Genomic DNA, 14503 nt, shown 5'->3' with positions numbered 1-14503 from the left:
CAGTTCTTTTTTCCGGCTCCTGCTGACAGGACCCTGAAGCATTGAGCTCTACCTCACAAAGCTGTTTTTGACAGAAATTCAATTAAAATCTTTTGAATTTTCAATTTCACTCGACGTTTTTAATATTGAGTGAACATTTGCTAATCTTTTCTGTCAAATTCTGACAGAAATTTAAGGTTTTTCTATTTTAGAAATGCCTTCACTTTTTGATAAATGCCCTTCTTGTGGCAGAAAAAAGGCTAAAACAGATCCACACCGGGTCTGTATAATTTGCCTTCCATCCAGCCACAAACCTGATTCCTGTGACATCTGTAGAACTTTCTCCAGAAGGACTCTTCGTGATAGGGAGAAAATTCGACTTCAAGCAAGAGAGGACAGGAGAAGAAGTGGTCAATCTGCCACAGAGCGAGGAGAAGGTCAGTCTTCTACCAGGGCTCACCCTGTTTCCTCTGCAACTTCGGCCAGACCTGCTCATAAACGACATAGGTCTCCGATGACGTCGAGGGCATCGACGTCGAGACCAGGAACGGCGCCAACATGCTCGCCATCGAGGACCGGTTCACCGGCGAGAAAGAAACATTGTTCGACGTCGGCAGCCATTTCGCCGTCGAGACGGCGTGAACGCTCGCCGTCGAGAAGGTCTGGGTCGCCGTCGACGCGACGAGGGCGGTCGACGTCGAGAAGATCTGGGTCCGGTTCGCCGTCGACGCGGCGAGGACGATCGACTTAGAGAGAGAGTGCTTGCCGTCGAAGACGGTCGCCGTCATCGCATCGACGGCGAGAAATGTCATCGTCGAGAGGATCTCAGCGATGAGGAGAATCGACGTCAAGAGGCACCCGACGTCACCGTACTTCGACGTCGAGGAGTGTGTCAACGTCGAGGCGGCAGTCAAAGAGACCTAGAAGGGTTTATACCACTTCAGAATCCTCGGCCTCACTCATCCTGCTTCCAGTTTCGCCGCAGCTCTCTCCTCAACAGCCGCCGTTGCCGCAGACACCAGTAACACCTACGGCTCCTCTTCCGGCTCCCCCTTCAGAGTCTGTTCCGAGGACGCCAGCGGAATCCATAAGACATTCCAGACATTCCTCTAGACGTTCATCTTCTTCTCGGCACCATCGTAGATCTCCACATTCACGTCATAGGCATTCTTCTTCGTCTACACGGGACTACTCTCCAACCCTATCGGACTCACCGTCCCCGAGAGTGTCCCCCATAGATGACGTGAATACATTCCAAGAGGTCCTAGTGCGCGGGGCAACCAAACTAAATATCCCGCTGGCGGTACCCGCCCCATCGACCTCAGTGATTTTCGAGACTTTACGACAGAGGACATCTTCAAGACCTTTACTTCCACTGGTCCCAGGTCTTATTGAACCAGCAATGGATATTTTACTAACACCGGCCACAACAAAATCTGCTCCTTCCAGACTTATTAAAAAGTATCGCCCACCGGAGCAAGATCCTCTATTTCTAAGGTCGGACCCGGTGCCGGACTCGGTGGTGATAGTAGCTGCAAAGAAACTACACTCTACATCACCATCTTCCTCCTCGCCTCCGGACAAGGAGAGCAGAAAAATCGATGCTGCAGGCAGAAAAGTATGCTCTACCGCAGCCATCACAATGAAAGCAGCCAGTGCCACTGCTTTATTAGGAAGATATAATCGGTCCCTTTGGGACTCTATACTGCAGTTTGCGGAACACCTACCCAAGGACAAAAAGGAAGATTTCTTGGAGGTAGTGGGTGAGGGATCCATGGTTTCCAACCAGATAATAAGCGCTGCTGCTGATTCTTCGGTACTTTCGGCACATAACTACGCTCATGGAGTAGCGCTAAGACGACACGCATGGTTGCGATTGACATCTCTCAAACCAGAGGCGCAACAGAGAATTCAAAATTTACCATTCTCAGGCTCTACTTTGTTCGGCTCTCATGCCGATGACGAGATGTCAAGAATGAAGTCTGAGCTAGACACTTTAAAAGCGGTAGGCATCGAACGCCCAAAAGAACAGCGAAAAGTATTCCGTCCCTACCAGCGAAGGCTTTTCACCCACAGATATCAGACACCACACTGGATGTCTTCACGTCCCCAGCAACAACAGCAACATCAAAGGCCCTTCTCGACGCAGCGAAAGTCGACAAGGGGTCGATCCACGCCGCCAACTCCGGCAACTCGCCAGGCTCCCGCGTCTAAGCCCTGAATCTTCGCTTCCCCCTCCTCCGTTATCCACTCCGGTAGGGGGAAGTATCTCAAATCATCTGGACGAGTGGCTACGCATCACATCAGACGCCTGGGTATTGAATATTGTGCGACATGGTTACGCTCTCAGATTCACCAGTCCTTCTCCATCTGTTCCACCCAAACCATCCAGCCACCACCTCGAAGCTCTTCAGTTGGAAGTCGCTATTCTATTACAAAAAAGAGCTATAGAACCCGTCCCGATCAATCAATGCGGGAAAGGGATTTATTCGAGGTATTTTCTAGTACCAAAGAAGGACAAACAAGAGTTTCGTCCCATTCTAGACCTAAGGACAGCAAACAAGTGGATTTGCAAAGAGAAATTCAGGATGCTATCCTTGCACCAAATTTATCCGCATCTTCGTCAGGGCGATTGGCTCTGCGCGATAGACCTTTGCGACGCTTATTTTCACATTCCGGTGAGCAAGAAACATCGAAAATTCCTAAGGTTCACCGTCGTCAAAAGTCATTACCAATTTGCGGTTGTACCCTTCGGCCTCAAATCAGCGCCGAGAACCTTTTCCAAATGCATGGCGGTGGTAGCCGCCCATCTGAGGAAGCATCGAATATTTGTCTACCCCTATCTAGACGATTGGCTCATAAAGGCCTCCAACTATCTAGAGGCCCAACAACATTTCAAATGGGCTCAACAGCTGCTACAGAATCTCGGTCTTCAAGTCAATCTTCTGAAGTCCACAGCAACGCCTATTCAGAGGCTGCATTACTTAGGGGCCATTATAGATACCAATCAAGGAAAGGTGTTTCCTTCGGAGGAACGACTATTATCGATTCTCCAAAAGTGCAAACAACTAGAGAGAACTCCACAGACCACTGCAAGAGTAATAGCCTCTCTACTGGGCTCGATGGCGTCTTGTATCCACCTCGTTCCCAATGCTCGCCTCCATATGAGACCCTTACAGGAATGCCTGGAGGATCAATGGTGTCAACTGATGGACGATTGGGAGAGCAGAGTTCTTCTTGCTCCCCACGCCCTACAGTCCCTCAAGTAGTGGTGTTCACCCAACAATCTCTTGGTGGGGATTCCTTTCCAGCAACAGCCTCCAGCTCAAACCATCGTAACAGATGCATCACTGCTCGGATGGGGAGCGCACATGGATCATCTTCGAGTCCAAGGCAAGTGGTCAGAGAGAGAGAGTCTCTATCATATCAACCTGCTGGAGCTTCGCGCAGTCCATCTTGCGCTCAAAGCCTTCCTACCTTCTCTGAAAACGGAAACTCTCCTCCTCCAGACGGACAACGTGGCCTCCATGTATTACGTAAACAAACAAGGAGGCACCAGGTCCAGGATATTATCCAGGGAGGCTCAGACAATCTGGCATTGGCTTCTAGCCAGGAACCTGTCGCTAGTAGCAACTCACCTGCCGGGCAGCCAGAATGTTCAAGCGGATGCTCTCAGCCGAGTAATGGACGAGAACCACGAATGGGTATTACACGACGACGTTGTTCGTTCCATTTTCGCACTATGGGGTACCCCCTCTATAGACCTTTTCGCAACCCCAGAAAACAAAAAATGCCAAAACTTCGCCTCCAGATATTACCATCCAGGGACAATGGGGAATGCCCTGTGGATAAACTGGTCAGGAGCATTTCTTTACGCCTTTCCACCGCTTCCCCTGATACCGGCAGTCCTTCAGAAGCTATCCAATGCCCAATCCAAAAGGATTCTAATTGCTCCAGAATGGCCACGCCAATGGTGGTTTCCAGACCTTCTTCACCGGTCACTCAAGCCACACATCAGACTGCCTCATTGTCCAGATCTGCTCACGAAGTTCAGAGGGCAGATATCTCATCCCAACCTCTCATCATTGAGTTTGGCAGCATGGCTCCTGAGCTAGTGCAATATGGACACTTGAACCTACCTCAGGACTGTATGGAAATCCTAAGAGAGGCAAAGCGACCTTCCACACGATCGGCTTACGCATGCAAGTGGAAAAGATTCTGTGTGTGGTGTTTGGACAACAACGTTGACCCGATATCCTGTGGAGAGGAAACCATCCTGCCATACTTACTAAGTTTGGCAAAATCGGGTTTACAATTGTCATCAATAAAAGTGCACTTGGCAGCTCTAACGGCATATAGAAAGTGCCCCTCTCAAACCTCCTTTTTTAGGATCCCAGTTATCAAAGACTTCCTGGAGGGCTTAAAAAAGGTCTTTCCTCCCATTAGGAGGCCATCTCCTCCATGGGAACTGAATGTTGTCCTATCACGTCTGATGCTACCTCCATTCGAGCCAATACATAAAGCATCACTTCAACATCTCATGTGGAAAACTGCCTTTCTGGTTGCAATCACATCAGCGCGTAGGGTCAGCGAAATCCAGGCCCTTTGCGCTCAAGAACCCTACGCGGTCTTTCATTCTGCGAAAGAAGTGATGAGGACCCATCCAAAATTTTTACCAAAAGTCGTTTCCGACTTTCATGTGAACCAAACCATTTCATTACCAACTTTCTTTCAAAATCCAACTACCCCTGCCGAGAGAACTCTGCATTCTCTGGATGTAAAGAGGGTTTTGAAATTTTACTTGGACAGGACAAAATGCTTACGTAAATCGCAGCAACTCTTTGTTAACTATGGCCCAGTTAGAACAGGGTTGGGCACATCTAAGCAATCATTATCCAGGTGGATTGTTTCATGTATACTGTTATGTTATCAGTTAGCGAACAAATCTCTTGGTGGCAGGCCAAAAGCCCATTCTACTAGAGGGAAGGCAGCTACTGCGGCCTTAATGAGAAATATCCCTTTGGCAGAGATATGCAAGGCAGCCACTTGGAAATCGGTCCATACCTTTACACAGCATTACTGCCTTGATACAGACGCTAGGGCAGATGCGCAGGTTGGACAGGCCTTGCTTAAGAATTTGTTTGCATGACTTGTTTTTTGGTCAGTATTATTCTGTCTACTCCACCGCGGTTATGGGGATGGGCTTGCTAGTCTATTCAGTGCTTATGACTATACATGGAAATCCCCTACGAGAGAAGGAATGGTTTCTTACCTGTAATTCCAGTTCTCTCGTAGGGGTATTTCCATGATAGTCATAAGCCACCCTCCCTCCTCCCCGGTGGAGTTGACATGGGAAAGGTTGCCATAATAGTATCGATGTTGGTACTACAATGAATGTTTTTGTTCCTTCATGTCAGGTTACAAGCCTTCAAAAAGAACTGAGGCAACTGCCTTTTGCTGTGCATGATGGGATACAGGAAGACTTTACTTTATTAAAGGCACAGCTCTATTTACATTCTGTATAATGGCAGCCTATGGGCTACACTGACTTGCATTGTTTTATTCTCATGAGAGGTGTAAATAAAGTATGAGAATGTATTTTTTATTACATTTCTAGAATAAATAGGTATTTGAACATGAATTTACACTACAGCTGATTTATTTTCAACAATTTGGCCTGTGTAGCTGTTCACATAGGCTGCACAGTGTTATTCTTAAGTGGTTTTTGACAGACCTTTTTTCAAAGGGCTGGTATTTGCACTTAAGAATATACTTCACATCAGTGCTCCGGGGTCCCCGCAGACGCGCGGAACTATTCAGTGCTTATGACTATCATGGAAATACCCCTACGAGAGAACTGGAGTTACAGGTAAGAAACCATTCCTTCTCCGGCATTGGTATCTTTCATAGATTCACATGTGACCCTCCCGCCTCCCCTGAGAAGCTCACCATTACAGGCCAGATTCCTCACCTCCTTCGGCACTCGTGCTGTCAGAAAATCTGAGGCACTGGAGCTTCTCACAGGAGTGTTATGGGGGTAGAGGTAGCCTGATTGGCTGAAACCTGGTTTGGGAGTAGCGGTAGCCTGATTGGCTGAAACCTGGTTTGGGTCTTTTTCCTAAAAAAGACATGAATAGACTACTAATGTGATAGGCTGTAGGCCTGTTTTCACTTTAGTTATCATAACACTGCTATTGTAATAAACCGGGGACTCCCATCTCGACGACGGGGAATGATTCAAGCATGTGAATCTATGAAAGTTCCAATACTGGAGAACCATAGTTACAGGTAAGTAACTAATTTCATCTGCAGCATTAATATGTGCATTGGCCGCTAGTAATGGCATTGAGTTGGTGCATTATCCTAATCCTCTGCATTGTGCATTACAAACAAGGCATTTGTTCCTTGCAATACTGATTTCACTTTGCCTGCACCTAGCATGCTGCTGACGTTTCTCTGACCCTCTTGACATTTTGAAGAACCAGTTCTTCTCAAAACCTCCATGTTTTTTTAATAAGAGCCAGCCTTCCGCGTACAGTATTTTGCGAAGGTTGTGACTGAACTGTAATAGAATAGTGTGGTTGTAGGATCACGAGCTGTTTTTTCCACTGGAAAAACTGAAATGCGTTTTGTGGCACGGAATCTGATCTCTTTGCTGTCCTTTTTAGAAGATAGTGTGTCTGTCAAAACATCTTTGTAAAATTAGATGTCGATGTCACTGCCTCTGTAGGGCCAGGATTTATGAGCAAAGGAGAGACTGGTGGTGTCTCCCAGGATTCTGGATCGGGCCCATTCTTAGATACACTGATAAATAATGTCTCTGCACGGATGAACCTCAGATCAGCCACACAGTGGCTACGCTGGAGGGAGTGGAAAACTGGGCCTGCAGATAAAGCGGAGCAAGGACAAAACATTTAATGTTATCTGTTAGCTGCATGTGGGCCTCACTTTGAGTATGGGGTCCAGTTTGGTAAGCCTCACCTGACGTAGACGGCTACTCCTGCACCACATTGTGCCAAACTGGATCACAGAACATACAAGAGAAATACCAAATGAGTTTCTTGTCAATGCAATTAATGTTATAACAATAACCTTAAAAAAAAAAACACACTTCACAGGTGAATTAGACCGCACCTCTGTACTCTGTAAGAAAAATAAGATCTCACCTAGCAAATTCAACCATATTGTGACCTAGTTTCAGCACGCATGTCCCTTCAATGTGCAGATCTCCCTCATACCGGGCTGCTATCACTAGCTGTGGGAATTACGCTCTTTCAGTGCTAGAGAGAATGAGCCAACCCAGGGACAGGAAAACAGCTGCATGTGCACAGGAACCAAGAGTTACAGACACCTTTGGGGGTCCCCATTCATCACTCAACTCTAGGGTAAATTGGTTTTGGGCTGTCCTAATCAGTATTCTGATGAATTTAGATAAATAGGAAGTCTGGTTTCTGCAAAGGACCTCAGCCAGGCGATGTCCCTTGTTGCCCCATCCACTGACAGGTTTGCTAATCATCATGGTGTCTCAGCATGCTCCTTACTTGCTGCTCTTATTCCTGATTCCTCCTATACATCTTCAGCAACCAAGAAAACAGACAGCTTCTGTTCCTTGAATTTAGCGCCTCCGTAGAATAACAGACAGGGGCTTGGTCCACCTGGTGCCAACAAGATTTTAAATGCCTCAGTAACAGGTTTAGGCCCAGGAGGCACTCCACAGGTGGGGAGTGAGCTCTTCCATCTCCAAATTCCAGCTGACACACTTCCTCTGTCAAGCAAATACATCTGCCATACAACACATCCACCAGTCCAGTCAAAAGAATTCAGCCAGAGTGCACACACCGGACGCCTCCAACTATATCCCACTAACTAGACACTTCTTTAACCGTGTTAGATCAGGCCTCATTGGTATGACTTGATCGGGAAAACAGCCTAGAGTGCCAAGGGAAATTATCACATTACCGTTTGAGCGATGTGGTATCTGTGCACCTGATTTAGAATTATATTATTCCTGTGCACAGGCACAGTACGCACATTACCTCTGCATCATCACCATACACCATTCCAACCTCCATACTGCCACTGAAAAGTGACAACGTGGCACCCTGCCCACTTAATACCGCTCTTAGTTTATCTGAGAAGTGTCCTAGAGTTGAAATCGGCACAGTGGACTGCACAGTCTGGGCCTGGAGTCTCCGACGTAGGCCTACATTTAACTGTCTTTATGTTAACGAGATGCCAAGTGTATGCAATCCAGCATTACCTCTTAGTAAAAACAATGGTGTCTGACTCCAGCTAACACGTATGTGTCAGACTGCACTGAGGGATTTGTACCCTAATGGCCAGTTCCTGTCCTTACAGACTTTTAAAAGTGACCCCCAATGTGTCCCCCCTTAGGCATCTTTCTCTATCACCATATTTGCATGTCACGCAAACATAAACACTGCGTGTTCCTTATTGCCCCCCAGCACTACATGCACTTGAGATCATGCTTGATCCTCCTTCTTCCAAAAACCTTCTCATGACTGTGCACCATCATGGAAGACAAAACTACTTGCACCCCAGGGGCGAGACCCCTCTGGGTGGATGACCTAGACCCTTCCCGACTGAGGACCAATGGTGCCCTTGTTGCACTCAGATGATGCATTGTCCCCAGTTTACACACTGAGGTGAATACATGTCAAGTTCCTTCACAGAATGCACCGCACTCCTCTCTCATTATGTAAAAGGCACGTAATGGGTAACCTGTGCTCTGTGCACTGTGGTGCCTCGAGAACTGGACTTACTTACATGTGGTTTGGAGGAGCCCTGTTGCTGAATTCTGGTTGTCTGTTTGATACTATCGACTTAATCACTCACCGCAGCCCTGAGAGACCCCAGCTATTGGCACTGCTGGGAATTGACAGAGGTGTCCCAGTAGGGGGTCAGATGCCTCACGGCCTTACTACTCCTGCTGGCTAAGCTAAAGGTGGCAATGCACTGGTTCCAGCGTCCCTCCGCTATAACCAAACGCTGGCTACAGGGCGCTGTCTAATGCCAGAACCAACTTGACGTATATTGGAAGCTGATGCTTGCTAAGTCCTGTCCTGAAGACCTATGGGGTCCATTCACTACCTACTTGGCATTGAGAGCGGAACGAGCGCCTGTAGACTGTGATGGAGACCTTTGCAGTGGTGACACCCCACCTGCTTCTGGATTACTAAACGTGTAATATATTACAGCGGTAGAAGGGAACCTGTCATGAATAATGCCTGGGAAATATCCATACCTCGATCAGTTAATACTGTAGCGCATGCTTGCTAATGTACATTCCCTCTCTAGTGAGTCTATACTTTTGGGCTTCATCTTGATAGCTGTTAATACCTTGATTATTTTTATTTATGTATGTCAAGTGATAAATAGAATTATGCTGCACTGTGTAATATTCAGTAGTATACTGGCATGACCCTATAATATATGCCTAACTGTAGAATGTTTGTATTTTGCTTGAAAATCAATAAATAAAACCACAAAAACACTAGATGGTTTGCTGTGCCACGTAGCTGGTGATCATGATTCACCACCAAGAACTACTGCATGCATTTTCATCTGCCAGGCAATGAACATATCTGATAACCTAAAAAATGGTTAAACTAGTGACAAAAGCCTCGGCTTTAAAATGTAAACACTAAAACCATGCATTAGCCATTCAACAAATGAGTCCTAGACAATACCAACCACTAATGTGATCAGTGGACAACACATGTAACATATTATCACAAGCTGGAACAGACTGAGGCTAGCGACCATAGTGTTGGAATCCGTGTGGAAAGTCAGCCACACTGAAAAGGCCACTACAGAGCCAGACCATTAGCAGAATGAGTGCTAGATAACAATTTCAAGACCTGATGTATCATTCCATGTGCCATATAGCGCATGATGTTTTAATACTACATTTTCTAAAGAGTACTGTGGAACTAAATAATAGAGCATTAGGCCATCCATCATACCTCCTAAAATGAATTATAAAAGCATCATTCATAGCCGCTTCTCAAGTTAATTAAGAAATCCGATTTTGACAGAAAATAAAATTCTTACTCTTGCCATCCAAATCACGTACCGGGATCCAAGAGAAATCCCTGCATGACTTTCAGAAAGAGGCAGCTAAACAGTATCACACACTCAAGGCCACAGAGTCCACACATCTTAGAAGCTGAGTTTGCAGGGCTGGATTTGATACAAAAGATACAAGGCAAACTCAAGGTAGGTGGTTGTTGCTTCAGCTCTATGTGGGCCCATCCAATACAGAAAACTGCCCGTGGGTGATGGCGGCAAGATGGGGCATAGACATGAATATAAATAAAGATCCTGGGCACTATACCATATACTAAAGTATTGGAATATTTCCCAAGTCTCTCTTCAGAATTGGCTGTAACATCGGTTTTTAGATTGTATGTTTGCAAAACTATTCAGTAAATTAATCACTCGGTCTCCTTTCTTGTGGAAAAAACACCCTCAAACCAAGTTGTTGAACGTCAGGCTCATTTGGTACAATAAGAGACTGGTATTAACAATAATTCAGGGCTCCTTTAAGCACCCAGTCCAGTTCTGCTCAGCTGGAGTACTGTGTCCAGTTATGGAGGCCTCATCAAACGTATAAGTGCAGTTTAGAGACCATCAGATATGATTTACTACAATAGCTCACAGTGTCACTTGGAAGAGAGGAAGGCGAGGGAAGGTCTCACAGACATTTATGTATCCAAGGCATATAAGAAAAGCAGAGTTGGGGTAAGGGCCTATGTAGATACATTTAACTACTTTAAAGGTTTAAGTACCAAAGAGGGGACGCAAGGGAGACAGTATAGAAATGCATTTGCCTTACTGATATCAGTATTCCTGAGGAGAAGGAGCGATTAAATAGATCTTTAACTACTTGAGTGTTATCGGTACTCAAAAGAAGGAGAAGAGGATGTATCATAGACTTATTACTACCTCAAGAGTATTGGTACTCAGGAGTAAGAGTATGGATGGGAAATCAGTAATTACGTCAGGGGTGTGAGAACGGGAGAGCAGGTGAAGTGAGTTATGGGAGAGTCGTTTATATACCTCAGTAGTAATGATAGTATAGAAGATCGGAGCACAATCCAGGAGATGCGCAATACTAAAAGATGTGGGCATATAATAAATAAAATACTTATTGGGTGGACTTGGGAACAAAATAAAGCTTGATAGAGATATGGGATGCAAATTAGCAGTCTGTAACAGATGCAAACATTTAATGGAAGTGTGACAGCTAATGCTAACGGAGAGATTGAGTGTGCTTGCCCTTCTCAGGTCAGCTAACTACTTCCTTGTGATTTTTTTTCTTCCAGGTGAAGAAGGTGATGCCAGATGACTCTTTCTACTTCTCCATCCTGCGTAACCCAGTCACCTTGGCCGAGTCTTCCTTCACGTATTACAAGTCAGTCTCTTCAGCCTTTAAAAAGGCGCCTAACCTAGATGCCTTCATTGATGATCCACTGCGATACTACGTTCCCACTGAGAAGAGCAATCACTATGCCCGCAACCTTCTCTGGTTCGACTTTGGCTTTAACCACAACACCCGCTTTTCGCCAGGTTATGTCAGTGGAGTGGTGGCTGCTGTGGAGCGGGTCTTCCAACTCATTCTGCTGACCGAGCACTTCGATGAGTCACTTGTACTCCTCAAAGAGGCACTGTGCTGGGGTCTGGATGATGTAGTGGCTTTCAAGCTAAACTTCCGGAGTGAGGAGAGTGTCCACACACTGAGCGCTCCGGCAGTAGCCAAGCTGAAGGCCTGGAATTCCCTTGACTGGTATCTCTATGACCACTTCAACAGGACATTCTGGCAAAAGGTATATCAGTTTGGGCAGGCAAGGATGGCACAAGAGGTTCAGCTTCTGAGGGAAAGGCGGGAGCAGCTGATGGCTGATTGCCTGCAGGGGGGCAAGCCAGTGGAGGCTAGCCGAATCCGGGACGAGAGCATAAAGCCCTTGCAGTTTGGTCAAGCCAAGATACTGGGCTGGGAGCTGAAGCCTGATCTGCCACCTGGCTCCAGAGACATATGCACACGAATGGTAACCCCAGAGCTACAGTACAAAGATCTCTTGGATGCGAAACAGTTCCCCCCAGTCAACATCTCCAGCACTTCCAAACCTGAGAGAAAGACTCTGGCCAATAACAGTGTGCCTCTCTCACAGGATGATGGAGGGTGGAGAGACATGGCAAAAAGGCCGGACCTCCTCCCAGGCAACAAGGACTCACAAGCTAAAGACATCAGGGTGGTGAGGTGACACCCCTTGAAAGGAAAGGGGTAAGCAGCGAAGGGAAGATCATGGGAGGCGAGTCATGTGCCAAATAATGGACACACAGAGATGACTGACAGCCTGAAGTGCAAGTCCCAGCTCAATTTGGGGAATCAGTGCAGCCTTAGGTCTGGCTTTGTGAGACAGACACCTTAGGCCACTGCAAGCATACCAAAGATACCAAGTGCCTGAGTCTGTGACTTTGGAGTGAAACTTGGGGATTTTCTAAAGCAAAGCAAAATGCAAACACACTACACTCTATAGAAAAGTTAAATAATAGCTATTCAGTCGCATTACCCCTCCTGTGCTGTCTCAGGAATTCATAAAAATAGTTGTTGCTTTGGGAATAACAATAAGTAACATCACTTTAAGCTTTGGCACCAAATAGCAAGCAGGGTCCAGATCTCTATAGGTAGACTTCACCCCACAAGCCCTTGTCTCCCCATGGGAAACAAGAATGTTACCTACCATAAGATTGACCACTGGACCTCACCTAACCATCCCTTCCATCACCATAGGGAACGTGGCTGGAGTCGCAATAAGATGGACTCGCCTAACCAGCCCTTTCACCAGCAAAGCATACAGTGCCTGAGATCTCCATAGGATAGTCTCCTAGATCTCATCATCCCCTTCACCAGCAAAGGAACAGTGCCTGAGGTCTCAGTAGGTTAGGCCCTTGGCCCCATCAATTCCATGCTCCAACAGGGCATTGGATATGTACAATAGACCTCTGGAAGCCACCTCTCATCCCTACATCACCATAAAAAATGGGTTGGAATTTCCTTAGGACAGACCTCTGACACTAGCCCCACCCCAACAGTAAATCGGATCCCCATAGGGTAGACACTGAACCTAACCACCAACTGCATTAGCACTGCACTCCCATAGAATAGACCCCTGAAACTCACCTCTTCAGTCCTTCACTGACATAAGAAGCAATGTTTGTGATATCTGAAGAATACATTGTTCATCCTCATTGGGCCCTGGGTCAGCATGTCATCCCCTTAGCTTCGCCTATGACTATCCTCACCTCACCAACCCTACCCCATCACCATAAGAAAAGGTGCCCAGGATATCTGTAGGATAAACACATGAGACTCACTTAATTTCTACAGCCTCTTTTCCACAGTAACAGTAACTGAAATCTCAAAATGGTGCCCCGGTGAGGCTCGCCTCCTCAACCCCTGCACCATGGGATTCCAGTGCCTGGGGTCCCTGTAAAGGACCATCAGCAGCCCCTGGAGCAAAATAGCATCTACATTGGATTCAGCCTTAAGAATCACTGCATTCCCCCCTCCCCCTCCCCCTCTCCCTCCCAACACTCCTGCTGGAAAAAGGATTGGGTACATACTGTGGAAAGACAATGAGACTCCCATACAAGCTCCTGTATTGTTACAGGCCCATGATCAGAAGAGATACACCACTTTAGCTCCTCTCCTCAGCATCTACAACACCTCAGCAAGCCGCCTGTTGTCTCTGTATGTTCTTGTGGGTTTGCAACCCCAACTTCCACATTACAACAAGAACAAAGATCAGATTCTTCCATTGACTCACACCACTGAAGATTGTCACAGAACCATCCCCACCATTGGAAACAGGGGCTGGGATTTACCTTAACAGGGGCCCAAAAGGGGTTAGAGATGGGTGTTCTACACATGAACTCTCATCAGGATGGTGCTTCCACAGCTTGTTGTGTATGAACAGAGGGGGAGGACCAGACTTTCCAGAACTGCGCATGTACTGTTTCGTGTATACCTATCTACAGCCAGACTAAAATTTCACTCTTCACCATGGGAACTTGGTAGAGGAATCACAATTCTCAGCAGACTCTTACTTAGAAGATACATTGTCATTGGGCCATTTTTTTATTTTTTATTTGACTAGTTTTGTGCTGTGACCTGCCAAGTGTGACGGTCAGACAGCAAACTCGCCTGTCACGAACTGTAATAAATATTTTGTATTTTATGGTATTGTGTGTAGTCTGAGAGTTGACAATCTGCATCATTTCATTTTACATTCTTTTTTTATAGATGTTCATGGTAAAGACAAAAGCTCCTCCTTCTGGGATCCTCTGTTTACTGTTTGGAAGTATAGGGGTGTTCAGGCACATGTAAAAAAACAGTGACCTCAACAAAAAGGAAAGACAGTGGAAAACTAGATTCGTAACGCGTATGTAATAAGAGAGGCTTAGATTGAATATAAAAACAAAGATTAAGTTCCAGTCA

At 46.3% G+C, this 14503-nt stretch overlaps 1 protein-coding gene across 6 annotated transcripts in view; it reads left to right on the top strand.

Annotated features, from left to right (window-relative positions):
* The window catches only part of GAL3ST4 (galactose-3-O-sulfotransferase 4), a 263999-nt gene extending 249751 nt beyond the window's left edge, over positions 1–14248 (top strand). For all 6 annotated transcript variants that reach the window (XM_069216179.1, XM_069216178.1, XM_069216184.1 and 3 more), the window contains one exon: positions 11328–14248. In XM_069216179.1, coding sequence (XP_069072280.1) covers positions 11328–12266 — 939 coding nt within the window. In that variant the 3' untranslated portion in view covers positions 12267–14248. The remainder of the gene's footprint in view (positions 1–11327) is intronic.
* The last annotated feature ends 255 nt before the right edge of the window (positions 14249–14503 follow it).

This window comes from Pleurodeles waltl, chromosome 12 (assembly GCF_031143425.1).
Source record: "Pleurodeles waltl isolate 20211129_DDA chromosome 12, aPleWal1.hap1.20221129, whole genome shotgun sequence".
NCBI classification, from domain to species: domain Eukaryota; kingdom Metazoa; phylum Chordata; class Amphibia; order Caudata; family Salamandridae; genus Pleurodeles; species Pleurodeles waltl.
This window is presented reverse-complemented; position numbering and strand designations above follow the sequence as displayed.